A 19,521-nucleotide genomic window follows, 5' to 3' on the forward strand; every position below is an offset into this window, starting at 1 on the left:
TGCGCTTGCGCGGATGGAGGCGGACTCGTCCTCCAGGCGACGTCGGGCAGCCTTTTGAGCGGCAAAGCTCGGCTTGGCCCTCTCGCTCTCTTTCGCGCGCGCGCGCGCTCCCTCAGGGCTGCTCATTCCGGCGCATGCGCGTTGGCCCCGGCGAGCTTGAGGAGGCAGGGCCTGGCTTAGCCCGGGCGATGGCGGCCGTCATGGCGGCGCTGTGGGTGGGTGCCGCGGGCCCATGAGGCGCCCTCAGCCTTCACCCGGACGACGCTCCCGGCTCTTGGCAGCGAAGGCGGCTGTCCCGCACGCGCCGTCCCCGGGGCCATGGCGGGCGTCTTCGACATCGACCTCGACCAGCCCGAAGAGGCGGCCTCGGACGAGGAGCTGGAGGAAGGGGTGAGAGCGCGGCGTGGCCAGGCCGAGGGCGGCGTGGGGGAGGCCGGGGCCTCAGGAGGCGACACGAGGCGAGGGCCGAGGTGGAGAGATTCCTCGGGTCCTGCGTCTCCGTCTTCCCGCCACTAACCGAAGAGGCTCCTGGCGACGCTCCTGGCCCTTGGAGGGACGTTAAGCGAGGCGCAACTCGGGGGAAGTCCCTGAGCGGCCTCGGAGAACCAAGCGGGGGCAGGAGACCACCAGGAGATCTTGTCCAGGGCGGGGCGGAGGGGTTGCATGGGAAGAAGCCTCTGGGAAGAAGATCGTGGCCGTCGGGGGTGTCAGGCGACGGTCCGGCACCGGGGAGACCCGGGTTCAAGTCCCTTTTCTTCTTCCCAGGGAGATACAGTATGTCACGGAAGTGAGTAGACCCCCCTCATATTTTGTAAATATTTTAAGTATATCTTGCCAGCAGTTTAGACAGGAATGCCTGTGCGTTGCGTTACTTTGAACGGACAGCACATTTACACTGTTATGCAAGGTGTATTATTCACTACTTTACATTGTAGCCAAGTGTCATTTCTTCAGTGTTGTCACATGGAAAGATATCCTTAAATATTTGCAAAATGTGAGGGGGTGTACTCATTTCTGTTATATACTGTATATTAGGCCGCTTTCCTCTTCCATACCCAGCCTACCTCGCAGGGAGGTGGTTTACGGGAGCCAAAGAAACGTCCTGGGCCCTCGCCCTGGATTGCAATGCAAGACTTGCTCATCTGCAAATGAAAGAAATGCTGAATGAATTGGAATCAGGATAGAGTTGGAAAGGGACCTTGGAGGTCGTCTAGTCCAGCCCTCTGCTCAAGCAGGAGAACCTGTACTATTTCAGATAAGTGGCTGTCCAGTCTCTTCTTAAACACCTCCAGTGATGAAGCACCAACAACTTCGGGTGGCCAGTTGTTCCACTGGTTAATTGTCCTCACTGTTAGGAAGTTTCCCCTTAATTCCAGGTTGCTTCTCTCTATGATTAGTTTCCATCCATTGTTTTGTCTTCTGGTGCTTTGGGAAATAAGTTGAGCCCCTCTTCTCCGTGGCAGCCTCTCAAATACTGGAATACTGCTATCATGTCTGCGTCTCCCCCCCCCCCCCCCCCAAAGTCCTTCTTTTCTCTAGACTGGCCAAACCCGAAATCCTGCAACCGTTCTTCATACGTTTTTGTCTCCAGGCTTTTAATTGTCTTAGTTGCTCTTCTTTGCACTTTTTCCAAAATCTCAACATCCTTTTTAATAACGGGTGACCAAAACTGGATGCAGGATTCCAGGTGTGGCCTTACTAAGGCTTTATAAAGCGGGACTAATACTCCAGGTGCTTTTGATTCTATGCCTCTGTTTATACAACCAAAGGATTGTATTAGCTCTTTTGGCTGCTGCCGCACAACGCTGGCTCATATTCAATCTCACAGTTACTGTTTTTGAGCCACAGCACTTATCCTGGCCTTGCCAACTCAGAATAACTCTCCTAACTTGAGTGAGATTTACAGTCATGCTTATTTATTAAAATTATATGCCAGCATCTCTTACCTATCTCCCAAGGTCATTCCCACATAACATTACAGTGAACCATTATTCAGATGTTTTAGTCTCCAGGCCTTTAATCATCTTCGTTGCTCTTCTCTGCACTTTGGAAAAAGTGGACCTAAACTGTGACTCAGGGGATTTTAAAGAAAAGAAAAGCCCTATTAATTTGAAGAAGAGGTTAATTAATTACATTAATTACAAGAGGGCCTTCTCATGAGATGCTGAAGGGAAGAGCCCAGCTAGGACCCTGAGGATATCTCCTGCCTCTTACCCATCTCTTTTGCATCTGTCTATACAGTTTCTGATGGACTTTTTTCCTCCTTGAATTTATCCAGTCCCTCTTTAGAGATGCCCCCAAACCGTGGCATATAAAAGGGCCCAGGCCTTTGAACATGGTGACTTTAAAAAAAAGTGTCACATTGGCAGATTTATTGCCAATGGTCTGTGGGGCCAGAGCCCAGCGTGTCAGTTGATCATTGCCAGGAGTGTTGACCTCCGTCTGCTGCACTGGGATGAAATGGGCTCTCGTCCATGGAAACTGATGCTGCAATAAATTTGGGGCAGCCCAAGCTTGGGCATCTTTTCAGTCAGGCTTGCACTTGAGTAGGTAGAGAGTCCTGTTGTTTTCCTCTACAGGTCCCCATGTAGGACCTCCCCTTGGAATGCAATTCTCCCTAATACTGCTGTAATAAGTGAACCATTGGTGACTATTCAAGCCGCTCTAGTAATGTTGCTTCACAGTGGGTAAGGTCAGCTACTCCTTATGTAGCGTATTACTCATGTGGGGAGGCAACTTATGCAAACAGACTGTTTGCCTTTAGGCATTCACCTTGGAGGAGGCAGCTTCAGTTGAACATCACAGATCTTCATTGAACATCCCAGATCTTATTATAAAAAACAACAACCATACAGCCTTGTAGCTTATGATGGAAAAAGATGTTGCCCTTCATAACTCGAATTAGGCTTCTCTAGTCTAAGCTTGCATACTGTCTTTCAGGGATGTGTTTGGATAGAAACAGGACTATCAAGGGAGATGTTGGAGAACCGTTTTTGACACAGATAGTTACAATAATGTATGGGGGGGTGGATTTGAAGAGGATAAGAATGGAAAGGGAAATTGAAGGGTATTTTTGGACAGGTGAAAATTTATACTCGACTTTTTTTAGAATAATGTATGCAAGTGTGTATAATATCCCATTATACAAGTAGTCCTCCGCTTATGACCACGATTGAACCCAAATTTTCTGTTGCTAAGCGAGTTTTGCCTTATTTTACAAGCTTTCTTGCCACAGTTGTTAAGTGAATCACTGTAGTTGTTCAGTTAATAACATGGTTGTTAAGTGGCTTCCCTCCCAATGACTTTGCTTGCCAGAAGGTCGCAAAAGGTGATCACATGACTCCAGATCATAAATACATGCCAGTTGTCAAGCGTCCAAATTTTGATCATCAGAATGCTTCAGTGGTCATAAGTGTGAAAAACGGTCCTAAGTCTCTCTTTTTCAGTGCCATTGTAACTTCGATAACTAAATGGCTGTAAATCGAGGACTACCTGTAATCTCAACATTTTGCTTGAAATAGGATCATTAGTTTTAGGAGATTGTGGAAAGGAAACTAGATATTTACATTTTTTGTGCCAAAGATCTGTAAAGGTAAATCTTTAATATACTTAGATTTCTGATAAGGGCTTGGGGTTAGAGCATTTATCTGTAAAGGGACAAAGATTAGCAATTACTTAATTGTGCTACCACAGCATGACTGGCAACTTTTGAGAAGCTGCACTGTTGTTTTTTTAAATAACATTTTCTGGTAGCTAAGACTGCAATTGTAAGGCCATTGCATGTTAATGTCATGTAAATGGGTTGATATTTATGGTTTGCGGGCAGAATACTTTGAAAGGTGTTTTACTTTAATGATATCCAGACTGCTTATGTTCCCTGTTCTTCTTTGGAAACACAGTGGAAAACTTTGCCTCAGAGATTTTGCAGTTTCTTGCAAATTTCAGTGGTGTGTTTTGTAGAAATTTGAGGCGGCTGTCTGAGGTTGCTGACTTTGACACTTACAGATTCACCATGTTATTAAAGGCCTCTAAACCCAGCGGTCCCCAACCTTTACACCTTGGCAGCACAGCAGGGAAGGAGAGAAGGGAACCAGTCTGCACAAGTGCTGACCCGCCACTCACTCGCGGACATGCACACCAGCTCACGCAAGTTGAACTGCACACGCAACTGTGCGCTGGCCCACCAAGTTATCCAAGTTGAGCTGCGTACGCCAGCCCCCCACTTGTGTGGCCCGGTTCCAAACAGGCCATGGCCCAAGGATTGGGGACCTCTGCTCTAAACACTTGCACTTAAGAGTTGGCTCTTGATCATGGCCTAATTGCAAAGCTTGCTTTATGCTCCTTACCAGTGGCATGCAAAAGCAATGGTAGAATTGGCTTTTCTCTGCACTATAGCATAATTTTTCACTCTTGAAAATTTTTCACAAATGAAGGCAAATGTACATGTCCCAGGATAATGTTGCAGGATCCAGTCAGGATCAGTCACCGGGACCAATGGTTTATTCTTCTAAACTTTCGTCTTCATGCTGGAGCCCATCCTCAGGGGACTTCTCTTTAGCAGAGTGAAAAATTGTCCCACTTGGCCATCATAATCTTTTGCTCATGTCAGGATTGTATAATTTTTTTAACTCTTGATCTTGCAGACATAAATGCTTAGTTATCCAAGATTGATGTAGGCATTATAGTTTCTACCTTGAGTGAATGTGTAATCTAAGAGTCATCTAGATGTAAATACAAACCCGAAACACAAATATTTGTGCTGAACTTCCATTCTCCCTAGGATAGGGTGAGAGATCCGTATCCTGCCTCTTTTTTTTTAAACACATGTGGATTCCCAGCTTTGTGATTTTTATTTATTTTTAGGAATTATTAGATTTTTGCATTCCTGCTAATAGTTTTATTAGTGGAATGTATAGGAATGTTGTGGTGCTAATAGTCACACAGTAGAATGAACCAAAGTGAAATATTTCTTATATTGAATGAAATCTTAAGAATGTGGTTGGGGTAAATATTGCATACCTTCCTTTCTGATTTCTGTGTCTCTAATGAAAAAGTTGCCTAATTTGACTTTTCATGATACTGGTATTATTTACTAACTGTATGCTGTGGTGGACTATGAACCCAGTCCTGTAGTCCCATCTATAGAGTATGCTAATGAATTTACAACTGTTGTCAATTTTACTCATACCTTCTGTATGGTGGGCTGTGGTTTTCACAGATTGCAGAAAGGATGATCAACTTTTTGGGACTATTTCCAGTACAGTAGTAAAAACAGCATATTTCTTATGGCCCAAAGACTAGGCCATATAACCGTATACTTGCATTGAGGAGTTGATTAATTAAACAAATTTCCTTTTATACAGGTAGTTCTTGACGTAGAACTGCAATTGGGAGTAAAATTTCCACTAAATTGTTAAGCAAGGCAGTCGCTAAGTGAGTCACCCCCAATTTTACGACCTTTTTGCCACAGTTGTTAAATGAATCATTGCAGTTGTTGAGAGAATCGCATGTCGTTAAGCAAATCCAGCTCTCCCTATTGACCCTGCTTGTCGGAAGCTGTCTGGGAAGGTCACATATGGTGATCATGTGACTCTCTGGGACATTCCAATTGTCCAAATGTTGATTGCCAAGCACCCAATTCTTGATCACCTGATTATGAGGATGCTGCAACAGTCATAAATGAAAAGACTGGTTATAAATCACTTTTTTCCCTGCTACTTTAACTTTGGTCACTAAACGAATGGTTTTAAGTCAAGAACAACTTTTATTTCCACACAGTTACCACGCTCTATGATACAGAAAAACGTTTTTCTGGGGAGGAATGGATATGAGAGTTTCACTCTGTGGGCGAATTGCACAAACCTAAGCTTAAATATTTTATGGTAGAGGACATTCTTCTTGCAATCTTTCATTTATGTTCACTCCAGTGTGTTGATAATATCTTTTCTCAAACTCTTTTTTCCAACTAGTTATAGGATTTGCACACAGCTGAGTAATAGGACAGTTGCTTGAAAACTGCTGAATCTGTGCAGTCAATCCCCAGGCGCTTCTCTCCAGTGTGGTTGCCATGTCTTTCTGCTGACAAGGCTTATGATGTAGATTCAGTCTGCAGGCTTGTGGTGCTGTCAGCTTTCAAAACTCAAGTTAATGTATAAACAAATCTTGCTGCGCTTTCTAAATAATTCTTGTTTGCAATGTTGTAGTGACTTTTCTCTCACTATTTCGTTTTAGGGTCACTTAAGTGAAAGTATGGATCATGGAGGAGTCGGCCCATATGACCTGTAAGTCCTGTTCTGACCTAGGCTTCCCAAGAGCATGAAGTAAATTCCTTGTCCTGACAAAAAAACCTTTTATTAATTTGCTGTGAATTCTGCTCCTTCACATCCAGCAAAGTCTTTCAAGGGAGGATTTATGGTCACCGACCTTATCTGGCTTGGAGAGCTGCCAGGCCGATATCTGCAAAACATGGCAAGGAGTCTTGGAGAGTCACGAACCAATTAAGCGAACTAATTGTCCCCCTCCAAACTCCACTCCCCTTTCGCTTCTCTTTTATTTCCTCTGGGAGGGGCCATTTAGCATCCAGTAATATAAAATTAAAAAGTTGGATGGAGGGCGAGCAAGAAGCACGGGGTGGGGGTGGGGGAGGGGAGGTCAGCTAGTTACTCCGGTAGCCACCTCCAGTGTGGTACTCCCCTATTGGGTCGAGGTTAACTGGCAGAGCCACATCTTCAAGTCCTTGCGGAAACAACGGCACTTAGACTTATATACCACTTCGTAGTGCTTTATGCTAAGTGGTTTACAGAGTCAGCCTCTTGCCTCCAACAACCTGGGTCCTCATTTTACCAACCTCGGAAGGATGGAAGGCTGAGTCGACCTTGAGCCGGTCAGGATCGAACTCCTGGCAGTGGGCAGTGAGCTTACCTGCTGTCCTGCGTTCCAACCACTGCGCCCCCACGGCTCTTGGTGGAGGACAAGAGGGTGGGGTAGACAGGCTTGTCCAAAGGGCTGGCGGTACAGCAGAGAGAGCCCTTCTGGATCCTGTCAGTCGGACGTAGGGTTGCCTTGCTAAGCCGCCTTTCTAAAAAAGAAAATTGTTGGTTCTCTTTCAGCGGAATGGAGCATTGTGAGAAATTCGAGATTTCGGAAACGAGCGTAAACCGAGGTCCCGAGAAGATCCGCCCAGAGTGCTTTGAGCTGCTCCGTGTTCTTGGCAAAGGGGGCTACGGAAAGGTAAGGCGCCTTCTGGCGAGCTGGAGAATCTCTCCGTTTTTCCTGATGGCCAGTTGGGCCCAGCACGTCTTTTCCTCCTGAATATTTCTTTATCAATTTATCACTAAATTCAAATATAAATCACCGCGTGTAGGTTGTGGTGACTGTATAAATTGGTTTAATAAATAAAACCCCAAACTTGGGCTGGAACGAAGGGAATGGGAACCAGGGAATGGTCCCACCTGGTGCAATCGAGCAAAATGGCCCCATATTTCTGTCTCAGTTGTTTAATCAGAGCATAAGGACTGGGATTTTTATTTGCCGGGCGGGGACTATAGCTCAAAGGTCAAACATAGCCTGTACATGCAGGAAAAACAAAGATTCAATACTGAGAATAATAGGGTAGATATTTTTTTTTTAAATTTAAATTGGATTTTTTTTTAAAAAAAAATGCTTTTGGAGTAAAAATCTATCTAAAGATGATTTTCTGCTTAAGATACTTTAGTAATTTAGTTTATTCAGCATGAAATGGAGCTTAGTTATGTAGCATGTCGGTGAGTCAACAGCAGGTCGGAGGGCCACTGTGGGACAGAGGACAGTTGCTCTTTAAAAATTAAGATTTAAATCGACTTAATTTAAATCAAGCCTTTTTACTAGCAATTTAAATCATGATTTAAATTGACTTGGTTTAAATCAAATCCACCCTGACTGAGAATTTCAAAATAGGGCCTGGAAGTTTCCGTGTTTAACTGCGTAGTTCACTGTTTCTGAACCGTGGACTTCAATACCCAGACTAAGCTGCAGCAATGGGTTTTCTATAAATGAGCTGTAGTTTATGGCCCAGCCTCTTGTAGCAATCTCTTTTTTCTGCCTTGTTTATACACTGCTTTATGGCAAAGGTTCCTTGGGTAACAGAAAACAAAAACACAGTTGAACTCGGAGCAGGGGTTAGGAGGGTGACTTTTGGCCTGTTGGTTTCATAATATGCGCTTGATTGATGGCATCTGTATATGCTTATCCTAACCTCCCTGCTTTCATTATGTTTTCAAAAGTTAGAAGTGGTTTCTTTATATCAAGTAATATTTGCCATTAGTTGCCCTGAGCCTTGTTGTCAAAAGACTACTTATAAATTGACCCTATCAATATTTCACTACGTCAGAGCGATAGCTTGTACTTGTAAGTTGCTGAATGGTGCAAACCCGGGCTTAGAGGAAAACTGGCTTGTGCTACCGTGTTTTTCTGAAAATAAGACAGGGTCTTATTTTCTTTTGACCCCTGAAATAAGTGCTTGGCCTTATTTTCGGGGCGGTCTTATTATTTTTGAAGTGCAGGAAGCGGCGTATGTAGTCACCTCATGGCTGCTGCTGTGTTGCGCTGTTGCAGTAGCGCAACACAGCCGTTCGTCAGCTGTTTGCCCCTGAGTCCATGCAGGCGCTTCCAGCCATGCTTCCCAGGACTCTGTACCATGCCGTCGGCCTGGCCATGTCACTAGAAATGTTTTACGAGTTGACCAACTGGATGTCCCATCGCCACTGTTGCCTGCTCCCTGGTCTTCGCTAATGGCTTTTGCGGTGGGCATTAGCGTGACAGAAGGGGTGCGGTGTTGTGGCCCAGCAGCGGCCAGCTGAGCTGTTGGTGGACTCTGACAGCTCAGAATATTATGGGACTGCTCTGGAGGATGAGGAAGACCCTGGAGGGTGTTTGGAGTCAGAGCAGGAACTAGAGAGGCCTGTTGGCCACCAGGTGGCATCTGAGTCAGGGAGCAGTGAGGAGGAACAGAGGGAGGTTGTCCCTGATGTGTGTATGCATAGAGCTGAGAGGAGAAAGGAACAGCTATAGAGAAGACGTCATAGAAGGAAGTAGGGACAGCTGGCTAAGGGTGTGGCCCCTCCCAAAGAGTTTATAGGTGGAGCGACGGGAGGGGAATCTTTGCAGGAAACAACAGTCCATTTTACTAGCCGTTGAGAAAGCATTCCGTAAGTTTAATCTTGGTTTCTTGAAGATAGCTTTCTAGGCTCCTAGCCAAGGGGTGGCTTTAGCTATGTAATTAGTCATGGCAGACAGCCAAGCCTATGTCTGCATATTCATTGGAATTACGGGACAGAACACCCGGTGGCTAGGGTTGCGGGAGCAGCCGTTGGGTAAGGGCATGTCGGGTGTGTGGGGCATGTTCCCCCCCTCCCTACCCTCTCCAGCCTTGCCTTGTCACATCGTGTTGTTTGTATGGCAAGCAACCAGAGTAAATGGCGGGGACTGGCTGTGCATGCATTTAAATAGTTTCGGGGAGGGCACATTTTTGGGGGAGGGCTTATTTTAACGCATGCGCTCAAAAGCCTGATTGGACTTAATACCCGGGGAGGGCTTATTTTCGGGGAAACAGGGTATCTGTGGCTTGCTTAGTGTCATTCAGGTGGGGAACCCTGATCACTTGTTATTCACTGATTAAAGGAAGCGTCAAAAATGTCAGATATTGCAGTCACTATGAACCTTTTTTTTGGTTTTGGGGGAGGGAAAAAAAGTAATATTGCTTCTTTTTAAAATGTGTTGGCAGGTTTTCCAAGTTCGCAAAGTAACGGGGGCAAACACGAGCAAAATCTTTGCCATGAAGGTGCTGAAAAAGGTGAGATGGCTTTTATTACCCAACTGCAGAAGGATAGACGACTTTGTGTGGGATGAATGTAGAAAGAGGTTTTGCTCACTGCAGATCTCGAATCAGCTCCCTTAAGAGGATCTTGCTGAGTCTCCGGAAAATCATTGCTAGGAGAATGTAAATTTACTAAGAAATACAGGTAGTCCTCAACTTACAGCCATTTGTTTAGTGACTGTTCAAAATTACAACCGCCCTGAAAAACTGACTTACAACAGTTTCTCACACTTATCTCCGTTGCAGCGTGCTTGTGGTCATGTGATCAAAATTGCCCCATTGGGCAACTGGCATGTATTTATGACAGTTGCAGTTTCCTGGGGTTTGTGACCTTTGCTTGTGACTAGCAAAGTCAGTGAGAAGTCAGATTCCCTTAACAACTGATTGCCTTAATACTTGAGGCAGAAATAATTGCCTTGCTTAACAACATAAATTTTGGGTTCAGTTGTGGTCATAGGTTGAGGACTGTCATCCTAACCGAAATAAAGAAGTTTTTATACAACCAGCCCTGTGTTTCTGTCTAGTGACTTCAGATATTAGCAGTAACTGGAGAATTAATTTTTACTTGCTTGTAAAGTTTTTTCATCTGCTGTTACGTACTTAAAATTCTTGAACTTTTGCTTAGTTGGTTCACTTATTATACAGATATTTTTAACAGGCGTTGCTGTTATTGCTCCTTGTAAGATAGTAGAACAGCTAGCAGCAGTGCCTATGCTTCTCATTTTTAAATGTCATCTGGTCCATTGAAACCTAAATGACTGAATATCTTATAGGTGACCATACATTTAACAAAGGGTTAAATTATATCATTCTGCGATGTATAATCTCTTTCGAAAAAAGAGAGGAAGAAGAATGATGTAAGGAAGAGAAGGCTTGAGAAACTAGGCTTGGTTCAGGGGTGTTTGGTTGTTTGAAGTTTATTGAATTGCATGAAACTGACCCTTACATCATATGTGAACCAGACCATCATTACAAGCCATTGGATGGTTTATACTTGATGACTTTGGACACTGAAGTTGAGTGGGCTGTGAAAACCAACCCAAATAAATTAAAGAGGCTATGTAGAGTTTATAATGTCTAATAATCTCCTCTTTAAATCAATTTAAAGTACCAGAATCTAGGTCAGCAACTCATATGTGGACTTCAGCTCCCAGAATTCCCCAGGCAGCATGCTTTATCTTTTTTCTACTCTTAACTACAGCTGCACTTTGCAATCGGACCACTGCGCCACCTTCTACTTGTGGCTGTTACTGAAATCTGTTCAGAAACTTCAATTGGTACAATATGCAGCAACTTTACACACTCCAGTCTCTTCCTTGTTCACAGCAAACTATACTTGACCTCTAAATTGAACAAACCCTGGCTTACACAAAATAGCATTAGAACGCTCACTTCAAATCGTGGTTGGCTGTTTTACAAACACACACTATATTTACATTTACCTGGGTTTACAGGTTTTGAGGCAAGCATAGCTTTACCTTCCTCAAAATTAGGAAATGTAGCAGACAAGGAAGAAAACACAATTTGGCTTTTGGGGATGAATTTAGTCCATGACGTCTAATATGTTTTGCGAACTTCGGTAGTGTGCTAGAGCAGTGATTAGAATGCAGTACTGCAGGCTACTTCTGCTGACTGGCGGCTGCCTGCCATTTGGCAGTTCAAATCTCACCAGGCTCAAGGTGAGGCCTTCCGAGGTCGGTAAAATGAGGACCCAGATTGTTGGGGGTAATATGCTGAGGGTAAAGGTTAGTTCTCGGAGCTTGTGGGTTGGTTTCCGAACGTTTCGTTAGGAGGCTAGGTAATATCTTCAGCGGAGTTTATATGCTGACTCTAAACCGTTTAGAGACGGCTGTAATGCGGTATATAAGTGGTATATACGGTAGGTCTAAATGCTATTCCTATCAGTGGCTCCAGTTTGGGGGATGGTCACATATGTAGCAGACTTTTGATATAATTACCGTATTTTCCGGAGTATAAAACATACCGGAGTATAAGAAACAACTTAGTTTTTGGGAAGGAAAATGAGAAAAAAATTCTGCCTACCAGGTATTCATCTTTATCCCCATAGCACCAGAAAAGCAAGCAAACACAATAGTATAATAAAATAACACTTTTTGCCACTTTTTTTCTTTCCCCAGGCAGCAGGGAAAATCTTAATAAGCTTAATTAGATGTCTGGGTATTCAGTCAAAAGCAATTCATACCACCTAAAATGTAATAAAGCTGAATCAACAAACCAGCCCAGCTAGCCCAGCGCTTGCCTGAAGGAAACCATTGAGAAAACTCAGATAGCCAATAGGAAAAATCCCTGCCTTGCCCTTAAAGGGATTATCCTCAAAAGAATAGAAACCATGTAGCCACAGGAACTCTCTGCCTTGCCCTTGAGAGGATTATCTCCCAAAAATAGAAACTGAACAAAAGAAGTACCTCTTAAGGTAGTCTTCAAATCTTCATTGGCTTCTCCCAGCTGGAAGGAACTGGGAAATTTTCCAACGTATGCTGCAGTAAAACTATTTGAAAGTTTTTTTCAGCCCTTGTTAGCACCTCATGAGGGCTGAAAAAAAGGTTCCAAAAAGCAACATTCGGAGTATAAAACGCACCCAAATTTCCGCCCTCTTTTAGGGGGGGGGGGAAATGTGCGTCTTATACTCTGAAAAATACAGTGTACTATATATTTGTCAGGAAAGATCAGGTCTACATGTGAAAGTTGATTTAAATTGATTTATTGCTAAACGCCTATGCACAAGAATCTTCTCAACTAATCGTGCTTGGAGTTAAGGTGGAATTCAAGGGAGGTTCGACTTAGTCTACTTGTAGCTACGTAAGGGATTTTAGGCTGATCCCTCTTTTAACCCCGCCCCCCCCCCCCAGATTCTACCATTCCCTCTACCTATTTTTTAGAATGCAAATACTATTATTGTGTTGTCTTCTTTAGGCGATGATTGTGAGGAATGCAAAAGACACCGCTCACACCAAAGCCGAGCGGAATATCTTGGAGGAAGTCAAGCATCCGTTTATCGTCGACTTGATTTATGCCTTTCAGACTGGTGGAAAACTCTACCTCATCCTCGAGTATCTCAGCGGTAAGTGTGAGCGGAGAATCAAAATGTGGATTTTGAGTTCACCAACCATGGGGGATCCATTTCATTGCTTACCTTTCTCTCAGGAAACTTATAAGAAAGGTCGTAAAACGAGGCCGAACTCACTGAACAAATGTCTCGCTTAACAACAGAAATTTTGTACTCAATTATGGTCATAAGTCAAGGACAACCCGTACTATATGTAGCTGTCCAATGGACCCAATGCCCATTCGTGGCATGGGTCCAGGCTACTTGAGGGACTGTCTCATCCCACTGGGATTACCCTCCCCACCCATGCTGGCAAAGGAGGCATGGCACAGGCCCTGTTGGCCTGAGTATTCTGGCTGATGGGGTTTAGGAGAAGGACCTTCTTTGCCATTGCCCCTGCTCTTCGGAACATCTTGCTCTCCAAAGCAGGGATCTCCAACCGTGTCAACTTTAAGACTTGTGGATTTCAGCACCCCAAATTCCTCAGCCAGTTGGCTGAGGAATTCTGGGAGTTGAAGTCCACAAGTCTTAAAGTTGACAAGGTTGGAGACCGTTGCTCCAGAAAGGTCAGCTCCAACCGTCCAGACCTTCTATAAAGCCTAAAGACCTGGCTCTGCCAATTAGCCATCTTTGAATTAGGCTGCAATGTTTAGAATAGAATAGCAGAGTTGGAAGGGACCTTGGAGGTGTTCTAGTCCAATCCCCTGCTCGAGCAAGAGACCCTGTACCATTCTGGGCAAATGGTTGTCCCATCTCTTCTTTAAAATCTCCAATGTTGGAGCACCCACAACTTCTGGAGGCAAATCACTCCACTGGTTAATTGTTCTCACTGTTAGGGAATTTCTCCTTAGTTCAAGGTTGCTTCTCTCCTTGATTAGTTTCCACCCATTGCTTCTTGTCCTGCCTTCAGGTGCTTTGGAGAATAGCCTGACTCCCTCCTCTTTGGGGCAGCCCCTAAGATATTGGAACACTGCTATAATTTGGCTTTGTATAGTGTTTTATTTATGGTGGGTTTTTTAAATAGGTTTGTACAGTTTTTATCTTTTATGATTGAAAGAACCTGAGATAAGATGGGCGGCCAATAAATTTTGCAAATAAATAAATTACAAGGCAGCTTGTGAATCTTAACCCGAGTGTGGTCAGTTCTCTAAACCAAAGGACAAGTTATCTAGAATGCCCCCATGGACTTGGAAATAGGGCAACTAACCTTCTGCCAGTCATCCATCTGCATCCTTCCTGTCTGGTGGCATCTGTCTCATGCTACTTTCCTAGTGACGAAGCCGAAATTTTACTGGGCTTTTCTCACACTTCGATTTCAGGAGGAGAACTCTTCATGCAGTTGGAACGAGAGGGGATATTTATGGAAGACACCGCCTGGTAAGTGACAGAAAAGATTCTTCAGCTCCAGCAGGGTAGACTTAAGGCAAGAGCTGAGTGAAGAACATATGAAGCCAGTTGTGGGGCCGAGTTGGGGGTGGCATATAACACACACTTCCTGCTGAGCTGCGTTTTCGTTTCCCATGCTTCAAAGAGAAGGCCATTTGGGGAGCTGGATAATTGAGCTATGCCTGGGTGTGCCTGAAGTCTGATCTTACGATATGTCACAATACGAACGTAAATGTAGATCCTGTGTTTCATTTAAATAGTTATATAAATACCACTAAATATAGCCATGAAGCCACAGTGGGCCTAAAATAGCTCCTGTTGAAACAAACCTCTGTACGGAAGTTTGCTAAAGGCAGATGCGGACATATTTTTTTTGACCAATATGTAAAGGCCGCATATATTACCTAGAATTAAATATGATGTTGCATTCCAGCAGCTTTCATTCAGTTTTGTGCTAAAAACAATTTTGGGAGGGGTGGGTGGGTTAACATTTCATCCGTCTGGTGATCTTGTGGTTTTCGCCACGGGGAAAAAAATCGGATACAGCTGAAGCCTGTCCTTTGGGCTGTCCCAGTGTTTGATCAATGATTAACAGGTTGGAATCATGAAACGTTTCTAAAGAAGGAATAATGTGATTTTGGGGCTGTGGGTCAGAAGCCACCCATGGATTTCTCTGGCTCCTTAGCAGAAGGAAATGCCATTAAAGAGCACATGACTCCCATCTCATTGCTACAATTAACAGCACCTACTGTTGATGGTAGTCCTCGACTTACGACTGGCTGCTTAGCAGCCATTCAAAGTTATGATGTACTTATAATCCAGGGTCCTGATGGTCACCTCAACCTCTCTGTGCAGTCACATGACTGCCTTTTAGGTGCTTAGCAACGGATCAAATTTAAGGCTTTTTTTTTTTTTTGCAGCATCCTGCAGATATATGGCCCTAATTAATGCCATTTTTTTTTTGGTCACAATGCTTTTTAATTCTGGTGAAAAATGCCTGTAGTCTACAAAGGGATCACTTAATGACTGAACCGTTGACTTAAACTGCTGCAAAAAAAGTTCATAAGATTGAGCATGTCACAAAATCACCACTTAATGACCACAATTTATTACAATTGTAAGTCGAGTACTACCTATAGCATCATCATCATTACCATCGTTTAATGACTCCACACAATCCCTTGCGGGGTGGAGTCTGGGCAACTGAATGGAGCTAGCAGAGTGTTTACTAGCCGGATGCCCTCCTTGTCACCAGTGCGGAGTTTTGTTCAGCAGATACATTCTCAATTTGCCCAGAGAGAGAAATATCTGCCTCTACCTAGGATCAAACTCAATTTCAACGACCTTTGCAACCAACTTTCCACAAGCAGAGTCAACAAGGGAAGTCGGATTTGTTTAATGACTGCATGATTCCCTTCACTCTAAGCGATTCGCTTAACAACCCTGCCAAATACAGAACGGCATGACTTGCTTAAAAAAACCCACCTCACTTAACAATGGAAATTCCGGTCCCATTTGTGGTTGTAAGTTAAGGACCACCTCTGGCTTGAAATGGAATATTGGATTGTGATTTATCCATGTAGCTTCACAACTAAAATTATGGTTACCCTATTTTTCGGAGTATAAGACGCACCAAGATTTTGAAGAGGCAAATTAAAAAAAAATGTGTTTGCACTCTCCAGACCTCCCGAAAATAGGCCCGTTTTTTGTCAATAAAAGGGCGTGCATAGCCTTTAGGAGGCTTGTACAGTGCTCCTTCCCCCCCCCCCAACGATTTTTAGCAAAAATGGACCCGTTTTTTGTTAAAAAAAATGGCATGCATAGCCTTTAGGAGGCTTTTAGAGTGCTCCTGGGGTGGGGGGCAAAAATGGCCCGTTTTTCACTCATTTCTGCCCTCCCCAGCCCCCAGGAAAACTCTGGAAGCCTCCTAAAGGCTATGCACAGCCATTTTTGCAAAGCGGGGTGGGGTGGGGTTTCGGGAGGCTAAAAATCCTGTATTCAGTATATAAGACGCTCCCAGATTTTCACCCTCTTTTTTGGGGGGGGAAAGGTGCATCTTATATTCTGAAAAATACAATACTTTTTGACCTTTAGAACTATTGCCCCCAAAAGAGGGATGGGGAAACCCAGCCTCTCTAGGAACTGAATAGTGAGTGAGGGTAAAACTAAGCCAAACAAATAACTAGAAAACTTGGAAGCGGAGTCCTCTCGTCGTGCCACATCTGAGGTTTTGCGCAGCTTTGTTCCCCCCCCCCCAATTTATTTCTTAATCTAATTTATGAGAATGATTGACATATTAAAGCCATACGTGTCACATAGTCCCCTGGGTTTCTTTCCTAATCGGTTTTTTGTTTTGCATTTCAGTTTCTACTTGGCTGAAATTTCGATGGCTTTGGGACACCTGCATCAGAAAGGAATCATCTACCGTGACTTAAAGCCAGAAAACATCATGTTGAATCACCAAGGTTAGAAAGGCAGTGGCCAAGCCCTTTTTACTTTTTTTTTCACCCAACCGTTTTTCAGAATGATTGGAATCTGGGTTTGATTCAGTAGAATAGATTTCCCCGTCTGAGAGCCAACCCCTGGGTTGGGATTGCAAGTTTTCAGCCTTTCCAGATGGTGTAAGGCAGCGATCTCCAGCAATGGCAACTGTAAGACTCGTGGACTTTAAAAAAGAAAGAAAAATTGTACTGTTTGTACACGTTTAAAAAAACTAGAAATTGGAAAATATGGGAAGAAAAATAATAGGGCTATAATGGGAAACAATGGAAATATAATGTAAAATACGGTTTTTTTTGGTGGGAGTGTTAAAGGGGGTATTCGGATAACACTGTTCACAAAAGAAGTTTTATTATGTAACAAAAATAAATAAATAAACTTAAAAAAAAAAGACTTGTGGACTTCAACTCCCAGAATTCCCCAGCCAGTCAGCTGACTGGCTGTGGAATTCTGGGAGTTAAAGTTCACAAAGCTTAAAAGTCGCCAAGATTGGAGATCTCTTGTGTAAGGACAACGGTCCCAACCATCGGAATGGACACTAGATGACTGCCTGAATGCAGACTTCGATTTTGAATCCTTGTGAACATGTGTCGTAAATTTAGAGCATGAATTTTACTATGGGATGTCTGAAAGCTTTCATGGTCTTTTCTCAGTCTTGGCACCCATGAGATGAGATGCTGACTTCTCCCGTTATTGTAATGTTTGACTTAAACTATTTGTCCAGTGAGCATTCAAAATTACAATGTCCCTGAATGAAGGACTTAAAATCCCTGCCTGAAATTATGGCCACTGCAGCACCGCCACCCCCAATCACATGATTAGAATTTCGGCGCTTGGCAATCTGTCCACCCTGACAATTGATTATAGCATTGCCCCCCCCCCCAATTCCCCCACTCCTGCACTGCTGGATCCCCCAGGCCTTGCTCTTGCTTTCTCACTCTATTAGGTCCCAATAGACCTTGGGTCTTCTTCCCACATAGCTTGTTTGAGCCCCCTCCTCCTCACCCTCCCCACTAGGTTTCCCAGATCCTCCCTTCCTCTGAGCTACTGTGCTTTGCTTATTGACCATTGGACGACCATAATAGGGTTGTTCTCCCTATTATGGTTGTTAAAACATTAAATTTAACGTTGAAATTTAAATGGATGAGGGTGTTTATCCAAGGTGATTTTGATTTGATTTGATTTGGATTGGATTGGATTGGTTTGGTTTGTATTGGATTGGTTTGTATTGGATTGGATTTCTATAGCCGCCCATCTCAGCAAATAACTCTGGGCAGCTCACAATTCAAAACATATTACAATTAAAATGTATTTTTTTAAAAAATTAAAAACATAAGAAGTATTAAAAACAGTAAAAAAAAACCATTAAAAGTGATCATGTGGGCACCTCGCTTAACAAGCACCATGTGCAGACTCCATGACGGTTGTAAGTCGAGGACTTTCAGGCATTTTAACTGCCTAAAAGAAAGCAGCAAGTGAAAGAAGACCCGGAGCTTGGCCTGCTGGTAGCAGGTCTTTTTCAGGGGTGGCCCCTTATTTTGTGGAATATTTGTCCTCGAGATCCTGCTGGGCTACACTCCTGTCTGGGTTTAGAAAGCCAAGCCATTTCCTGGTCATAGGCATCTTGTATGTGTTACTGTTTGTGTGTCAAAAAGGTATTTTAACTATATATTCGCTTTCTGTGGTTCTCTTACTTCTTTATTTTACTTCTTCATTATTTCTTTTTTTCCCCCTCCCCAGGTCATGTTAAACTGACTGATTTTGGACTGTGTAAAGAATCTATTCATGATGGAACAGTCACTCATACATTCTGCGGAACAATAGAATACATGTGAGTCCAGCTGATAATGATAGAAAAAATGGTGCTCAAGGAGAAGTATTGATTTTTTTTCCCCTTCAGAAAAAAAACTGTCTACTGGTCAGAGCAAACCATGAATGTTTTCAGTTTAAATTAGGAGAGAGAAAACGTGCACACACACACACACAGGATTTCTTGAGAAGAAAAAAATATATATCTCAACTTAGCGTTCTTCACATGCATTGGACCTAAATTAGTGTAATCTCCACTCAAAATGACCAAGCCACCAGGTTGAGGAAACTGATTTCTTTTAAGCAAGCAGGACTCTTGTCAATTTGGTATAACAGTTGTTTTTTCTCTCAAAAAATACTTTACCTTTTTCCTACAGCATCCTTTATTTTTTTATTTAGCTATTTGGATTTATATTTAGGAGATCAAGACAGTATATGGCTTAAAGGTAGTTCTCGACTTAGGACAGTAACACAACCTGCCCATTTCGGTTGCAGGTCACCAGTTTTTAAGTGAGGTGTCAAAATCTAATGACCCTCCTCCCTGCTCTCCCCTGCAGAATGAATACTGCATTCAGTTCTGGTCACCACGATGTAGAAAAGATGTGGAGACTCTAGAAAGAGTGCAGAGAAGAGCAACAAAGAGGATTAGGGGACTGGAGACTAAAACATATGAAGAACGGTTGCAGGAACTGGGCATGTCTATAGTTTAATGAAAAGAAGGACTAGGGGAGACATGATAGCAGTGTTCCAATATCTCAGGGGCTGCCACAAAGAAGAGGGAGTCAAGGCACCTGAGGGTAGAAGAAGAAGCAATGGGTGGAAACTAATCAAGGAGAGAAGCAACTTAGAACTGAGGAGAAACTTCCTGACAGTTAGAACAATTAATCAGTGGAACAGAAGTTGCCTC

General features: G+C 43.5%; 1 protein-coding gene across 1 annotated transcript in view; it reads left to right on the plus strand.

Moving 5' to 3' along the window:
- Positions 1-97: 97 nt before the first annotated feature.
- The window catches only part of RPS6KB1 (ribosomal protein S6 kinase B1), a 44,166-nt gene continuing 24,742 nt past the window's right edge, over positions 98-19,521 (plus strand). The window contains exons 1-8 of the mRNA XM_081945457.1: positions 98-390; positions 6,232-6,281; positions 7,110-7,230; positions 9,761-9,829; positions 12,788-12,935; positions 14,240-14,297; positions 16,671-16,771; positions 18,546-18,636. Of these exons, the coding sequence (XP_081801583.1) occupies positions 319-390; positions 6,232-6,281; positions 7,110-7,230; positions 9,761-9,829; positions 12,788-12,935; positions 14,240-14,297; positions 16,671-16,771; positions 18,546-18,636 (710 nt within the window). The 5' untranslated portion in view covers positions 98-318. The remainder of the gene's footprint in view (positions 391-6,231; positions 6,282-7,109; positions 7,231-9,760; positions 9,830-12,787; positions 12,936-14,239; positions 14,298-16,670; positions 16,772-18,545; positions 18,637-19,521) is intronic.

This window comes from Natrix helvetica, assembly GCF_964273705.1.
Source record: "Natrix helvetica genome assembly, chromosome: 2".
Lineage (NCBI taxonomy): Eukaryota > Metazoa > Chordata > Lepidosauria > Squamata > Natricidae > Natrix > Natrix helvetica.